This window comes from Montipora foliosa, chromosome 13 (genome assembly GCF_036669935.1).
Source record: "Montipora foliosa isolate CH-2021 chromosome 13, ASM3666993v2, whole genome shotgun sequence".
NCBI lineage: Eukaryota > Metazoa > Cnidaria > Anthozoa > Scleractinia > Acroporidae > Montipora > Montipora foliosa.
In genome coordinates, this window is record NC_090881.1 from 27,382,823 (window position 1) to 27,390,322 (window position 7,500).

Below are 7,500 nucleotides of genomic sequence, written 5' to 3' on the forward strand. Positions count from 1 at the left end.
CTATTTGTTCATTACTGTTTTACTTTGAACTATGATAACAATAATATAATTATGTTGTCATCTGCAGTAGATGGCCAACTATTGAACGAGCACATCTCTGTTCAACAGTTTCCTTGATATCTTACAAGTGACTCCTCATGTACCATTTGTTCTTTCTTTCCATTTATGATAACATCAAATTCAGTAAGAAAGGTTACATAATTTGTACAGAAAATAGAAAAGAAGAATAACTTTATTCAAAGAACATTATGGTAGATTTAATCTGTTGTGTTTTGTTTTGATGTGGTTTAATTGTTTATTGCATGTTAATGATAAACAAAGAGCTGAAGGAAAAGTTTTTTTTTTTTTCCTAGAGTGGCTTAAATGGAGAAACCAGTCCTCCACCCATAATCACTCCAAGCATATCACAGAGTGTTCAACAAGAGAGCTTTCAGGTTGGTGACTTGTTTATTTTACCATTCACATACCCATTCATTCAGCTATCTCTTTTGTTGGTTTAAAATAAAAAGGATACAAATATTAAGTAATTATGTCCATAAAAAACTTCGTAACTGAACGAAAATAAATATTTGCTTCCAAGATCTGAGTACTGTTCACAGGCTATAAAGTCAAGGCAGTGTTTTTGAAAGGGGCAAAACAACTTGCTTTATGTATGGAAAGTCAGCAGTCTCGCATTGCAATAATAGGCCATTTCCGAGTTCATGTCTACCTCCTTTTCAGAGCGAGTCTAAGTGAAAAGTTTTTATGATAGTAATTAGTTCTACTTTACATATGAATGAAAACTAATTTCATAAGAAAAACGTCGCACTTAGACTCACTTTGAAGAGGAAGCAGACATAAACTCAGAAGTGGCCTAACTTGCAAACCTGTACTTAATAAATTATTATTATTATTCTTGTGTCATTCCTGCTCCTTTTTAGAAAACAAGTTTTCACAATGGCAAGTTTTAATGCAGGTTGAAGTACATTTAATTCTATCAATGACCACCCTGTTTATGTCAAGGAAATACGTTCTGAGACTTATTAAGTCTCATAAGTCATTAAGAATAGCGGTTTTGTAAATTAACATGGTTAGATCTCACACAAAGAGCATTAACTGTTCATTTTTGACAAAATCCAGTTCACCTTAATTATTATTGAAGGTGATTGCATGACTAGTTTTCCTAGCATGTTCATCAATGCCAAATACAAGGGAACACAATCAGTTGATGCAATCACGTACATGTAGAACCTTAGATTGGGTCGATGTAAACACTTCCAAATGGCAAGTTGTTCTCAATACATTTCCAAGCTCATGGAGCCCAATTGATTTTAACCGGCAATCATGTAAATGCCACCCTTATACACCAGTAGCACAGGCTGATGCCTTTTTTGTATGGGGTGTCAGTCATATCAATCATTGATTTTGATGATAAAAAACTAAAAAATCAATATTTCACTCATTGACTCACTCCTTTGGTGCCCTAGGGTTTACAAGTAAAATAGTCTGGTATTAGATTAAAATCAGTTGAGTATCACTCCCAGATGTCAATGTGTTAACACTTGAAGATCTGCACTCTTTTGAGTTAGACATACCTTTGATTCAAAAATCTTTCCAGTCATGGATATTGTTTATTGATAGTAGAATTAACATAATTCATTGTGTAGGTGATATCCTTTTTTTATTTTTTTTTCATCCTGTAATTTGTTTTATGAAAGGTCAAAGTACCCTGATGTAATGGTAGATGATGTGAAAGGGGACATTTATTGGGTGCAAAGATTATTATTTTGTATATCTGTCATCGGTTTGCATTTTATTATTTCACAAGTCAATGGGATATTGTGATTTTCTGACAAGGGCATTTCTCAATTATTTTTGCCTTGAAGTTTGAATCATTCTTTTAGCTTGAATATGAATATTGCCCTAATTATATATTCAGTATATTATTGTTTTAGGTGATTGATTTGTCCGAACTTGCATAGTAATCAGCTTTTTAGCATGCATAGTTCTTGCCACTTAGTAATGCTGACAGTTTGTCAGCTGTGTGATCTAATTCTATGATCATGTCTATCCCATGGCTTCCTTGACAAACAAAATGTTCAGAAAAAAGAATTTAAGCTATAAATCGTTTTAAACTACAACATGAAGAATTTGTGGAGGGCATGCACAAATTTTGGTTGGGTAATGAAGCACATTCACTGAACTGTATCAACACAGTCATCTCAGACAAGCTGTGGTGTTCTTCCCTTAATTTGCGTATTTTTGTTTTTGTTTATCTCTTCAGAGCAAATCAACATCAGAACCAACACATGTTGATGGCATTTTGGTAAGTTCAAACTAAAAAGTAAGAAAATGTTTAAAATATTGACAATTTCCCTTCAATGACACATATTATCAATAGCAAAGACATGGAGTATTGTCCTGTTGGAAGGAATTTTGCTTTATGTATTTTAAGATAAGTGGAATTTTGTCTTTATAATCTTTCCTTTCCTTCCCTTCCCAAATTTTTGCTGTTTTATGCAATAAATACAACTGTACTGGAACTGTACTGTTAGATTTGCAGTGAAATTTATCAACCGTGCCATGCAAATTTAAGGTGTTAATTGCTTCTGTCCACATCTTGGTCTATTTGCTTTTTGTATTTTTTAACTATCGAAGAGTTTAAAAATATTTATTTTGTTGCAGCAAGATCCAAATAAAAGCTAAGTTAAATCTATTTGGTGTCTGGTTGAAAATGGCTACGTGGAAGAGGAAAATGATTAGTGTGTTTGATAAAAATGACTAAATGCCTAAGTTCCTCTTTAAACTTCTTTGAATTGTGAAATGGAGTTTATTGTTCAGAAATAATTATTATCTTAACCACTATAGACATTTGATTAAATCAAAATCTTAACCAGGTGTTTTTTTTGTATCTATGCCCACTCTAGATCTGTTTTCATTTATCAATGAGTCAATGATTTATGGTTTTTGTTGGATGAAGTAATATTTTCCATATACTGAAGAAATATGTGGATCTAAAATAGCATCCCAAACTTCATTTAAATCATAAGATACTGTCTTTTGATGTTAAATGCGAAGAAAGCTTCTACTGGTGTTGTAATCATCAATAATTGTTGTTTAAACAGCCACAGTCAAAAGTGAAAAAATATTCACAATTTTACAATGTATTTGAGTCTTCAGTTTGTTTGCTTTCAATAACTTCTTTAAATACTTGTGGCAGACAGCTATGCCTTCAAGTAATGTTCACAATACAAGTGGCAGTGTGTAAGGCTATTCAGAAACTTGAGACAAAACTAGTTTTGAAATTTAAGAAAATCAAATATTATGGTAGAACTGCCAAGGACTCATCTGGACTTGGAAAGCATCTTCTGTCTTCCAAGAATTTTAGTGCTGACATTTCAGTGTGGGAGATTTTTCTGTCTTAGCAGAACATGCATGATCACTGTTTTGATCATATACAGCAAGTTCAATATGAAGTCAATTTGCATAAATTCTTTTTAGAAAGCCAAGATTCAGTCATGAAACTCAAAATAATACTTAAAAGGCTTTTCATCTCACCAAGTCCATTGTCACTTGTGTCTTGAAACATCACAAGATTTAATGCTTAAAGCCATCTGCTATTAAGACCACAAAAAGGGTTAGGATATTTTAACTGTGTATATTTCTCGGTCAAATGATATGAAGTTGACAAGAAGGTAAGGGGACACTTCATGACAGTCAGCATGCAGGATGTATATCTTTTCATCTGGGACTTGCAGACAGCTCAATGTAACATGTCCATCAGTGAATTATAAAAATAAGAGCATTTGGAAGGAATGTCAAGGCAATTTGGTATTAGTTCACCATTTCAAATTTATGTCAGTCAATGTGTAATAAACATCATTTTATGTAATTTCCTACACTACTGTTTTATCTTAAATAGGAAAATGGCTTAGAAGAGTCCCCTGATTATCAATATGTTGACATTGTTTTGGAAAGGGTAAGTTACAAAAGGCTCTGTCCTGTATTGTGTGGTTCCAGAAAAAGTTGACACCCCTTCTGTTGAGGGTATTCCGAGTTGAACCTTCTGATATTGTTGTCTGACAGCTAGCTATCTACTGCACTGTTGCTCCTGCTTTTCAAACACAAACCTTCAGCCAGCACTCACCATTCTTCAGTGTACAACATTGTTATTTCTTTTCAAGATTGGCACTGTGACTGAGCTTACTGCTGTTGTGTCATAATGTTACTAGGGTACCACTGGGCTTGGCTTCAGTATTGGTGGGGGAACAGACAATCCTCACATGGACGATGACTATGGAATTTACATCACCAGAATAATCAAAGGAGGGGCTGCTGCTGAGGATGGCAGACTCAAGTAAAACATTTATAATTTTCAACCTGTTGAATTTTTCTTATGTGCAGCTGTTGCGACCAGGGTGGATGATCAGTCACAAGTTGTATGTGCCTTTTTTTTCATCAGTGTTGGAGACTGCATTGTTGCTGTGAATGATTCATCCACTGTAAATGTAACTCATCAACAAGCAGTGGAAGCTTTGAAGGCTGCTGGAGGCGTTGTGACACTGGTAATAATGTTGATTTGTGATTTGATTTGCCAGATATTGTTTGAAGCCAACCAAACCAACACTGTTCATATCTATAGTGCTGCTTTGTGTTGTCAGTGGTTTAGCAAAACAAAATATGAGCTCGCAATACTTGTGTGTAAAGAAACCACTGGAAATGGCCAATGATCGAAGGAATGGAGTTGTGCATGTAACATTGCAGCTAAATTATGCTATAATTACACTATCTTCAGATTGAGAGAAAATTCATGGCGAGAAAGAAAATAATTTTGTAATTTCTTTATTTATTTTAGCAACAGCTAACCCTTTTATTTAGAAAGAGCGAAGGTTAAAACCAGGACTTCTCCAGATATTTTAGTTGCAAAGGGAAGAAATTCATTCGCAAATGCGACTGTATTGGTCACAATTTCGAGCCCTGATAGTTGACATACAGTACCGCTCAGAGATAAGCAAACCACCAAACGTGTTTCAAACTAGTCTTCTACTAGTTTTTGCTTGACTTTCAGCGCAAATGCAAACGCGTTGACCAAAGTCATTAACTTTCTGAAGTATTTGCATCACAAAAGGTTCAATGATGCATTTGAAAAGTAATGTCACAAAATAAAGCACAGTCTCGTTGTCTGGCTATGCAAAATTCGGGTTGCGGCCTATTAAAAACAAAAAGGTGCATGTTTTCGAATTTTTTCACGTCCCACAGCCGTGTATTGTAAACTGAAATTACAAAATAACATTAATGTGCTTGTCTGTTGATTCGAGTCCTGTAAGCTTTTATTTTCTCAGGCATGTTTGGAACTAGATGCATCTAACAACTGATTGCTTGTTTTTAGCTCAATATTCTCACTCGAACATCAAAGTACATTAGGTATATCCCTAGTTGATACTTATTTTTGTTTGTGTTTGGTCCTACAGACCTTAAAAAGAGTTAAACCCAAACCCCTCTCCAGAGAGCAACAAACAGAAGAAATAGTACTTACAAAAGGGACAAAAGGTAAGAATCTACAAATCTCAAAAGCTTTGGTTTGTGTGCACTGGTTGTCCTTTGTTGGAGTACCATTGTCAGCTTTTGTCAAATTTTGAGGCTCTTTCTCAAACCACAAAACCAGGGCCAATTGTCTGTGGTCTTTGACTCTTTTACAGGCCACCCTTATGGCTTTATTTGGTTTAATTATTAATTTTAGTCTGTTGTAGTTTAATCAAAGGCCATTAATTTGTATTTTAGTATAAACACACAGGTGATTATACAAAATTGCATGCTCTCATTGGTTCGCTATCTCGGATTATCAGCCGATAATCACCTTGACGGACAAAATGGCTGCCAATAGTCGTTTTGCCACTGTAAGTGAAGATGATTTTAGCATTGAAATGTTTTTTTTCTCTTTTTTGAAATAATCACCTGTGTATTTATACTAAAACAATTATTCGCCTCAGGCTCAGTGATTATCGGTGAATATTCACCTCGACTTTGGCTCAGTGAATATTCACCGATAATCACTTCGCCTTCGGCGAATAATTGTTAAATAAATACTCTAAGCACAATGTGTGGTGTTTGATAGTTAAATAGATTTTTAACCTATTGTCTCCTAAACTGCCCCCATTGACGAGTAAAATCATGTGCATTAGAGTAAAATCTATTATCAACCTCGGTTAATGCATTTCTCATGCTCTGATTGGTTCACTCAATCTAGGTTATCAGCTCATATACCTTAGTTTAACCTTATATGGCAATTGATTGTGCTTTGCTAAGGTAAATTTTTTTTTGCCAGAAAGCGAAATTTCTCTCTGAAAAAAGCAAAAAAAAAGACTTTTTGTTGAAAGTTTGGATCAATTCCGACGTTTAAAAGTACGTGAAAAAGGAAAGAAATGTTTTTGTGATGAGCCTGCATCTGCCTGACCACAAGGTATTTAACACAACATGGCATCTTCCTCAAGTTTTCAATTTCACTCGGATTTTCTCTGACTCTTTTTGCACTTGTATTTCGTACTTCCAAACTTTTGGAGTTTAAGGAATTAATAAAACAATTATTCCATTCACGCCAGTTGGATATGAGAGTGGTTATAGCCAACTCGACGCAACGCGCCTCGTTGGCTATTTACCATCTCACATCCAACGCGTGCTCATGGAATAATTTGTTGATTAAGTCTCCCTCCTAGGAGTCATTGGGTTAATTGTTTAAGCATTGACAGCGATTTAAAGGGGCAGTGTCATGCTATTTTAGTCAAGCTTCAAAACACGAAAAGACGTCCTTGCGTCAATGGAAACTGAAAAATAATGCTTTAGTTTTGTTGGCAATGAAACATTCAAGCGCACTGAAGGTGTTCTTTGTTGTTTGCAACCAAGGATGGAGAGGATGGAAATGGATTAAAACTTGAAAAAACTGGCCAATTTTCTCAAGTTTGTAGACACTGTCTTCAGAAAGACACCAAAAATTAAATATGAATAGCTTTTTGTTCCATAAATATATTCCATGTCTTGTCAGTGCATTGTCAGGAATGTTGTATGTGTGAGCTAAACTACAAATTTGTATTTTTACCTATTTTTGACCCAAAAACAGCAAATTTAGCAAGGCAGTTCCCCTAGCAAAACCATGGAATAATAAAGAAATCCTGGATTGTATTAAAAAACATCACCTGTGGTCATTTGTCTCAACTGAAATAAGGAGTGTTTTGATAAAGAAATACTGATTCAGTCCCTAGAGTATAACTTGAATTAACTGTATCATTGTAGCATGCAACATGGCTGCTGTGTTGAATTCCAGAAATGATGGAAGCTAATGGTTCATCATTGGCCCTATTCCTTTCTCTGCAGGTCTTGGCTTTAGTATTGCAGGTGGCAAGGGGAACCAACACGTCCCCAATGATGATGGCATTTACATTACTAAGATCATCGATGGTGGGGCAGCACAGCAAGATGGAAGGTTACAAGTTGGAGATAAAATTGTCAGAGTGAGTATCATGATGC

General features: G+C 35.0%; 1 protein-coding gene across 2 annotated transcripts in view; it reads left to right on the forward strand.

Annotated features, from left to right (window-relative positions):
• Positions 1 to 7,500, forward strand: part of LOC137983987 (disks large homolog 2-like) — a 28,747-nt gene that overhangs the window by 3,987 nt on the left and 17,260 nt on the right. Inside the window, exons 4-10 of one of the 2 annotated variants that reach the window (XM_068831147.1) lie at positions 354 to 434; positions 2,264 to 2,305; positions 3,902 to 3,958; positions 4,212 to 4,336; positions 4,442 to 4,544; positions 5,451 to 5,529; positions 7,348 to 7,484. In XM_068831147.1, coding sequence (XP_068687248.1) covers positions 354 to 434; positions 2,264 to 2,305; positions 3,902 to 3,958; positions 4,212 to 4,336; positions 4,442 to 4,544; positions 5,451 to 5,529; positions 7,348 to 7,484 — 624 coding nt within the window. Of the gene's footprint in view, positions 1 to 353; positions 435 to 1,977; positions 2,161 to 2,263; positions 2,306 to 3,901; positions 3,959 to 4,211; positions 4,337 to 4,441; positions 4,545 to 5,450; positions 5,530 to 7,347; positions 7,485 to 7,500 lie in introns of those variants that run through there. The other variant, XM_068831148.1, reaches the window with a different exon arrangement.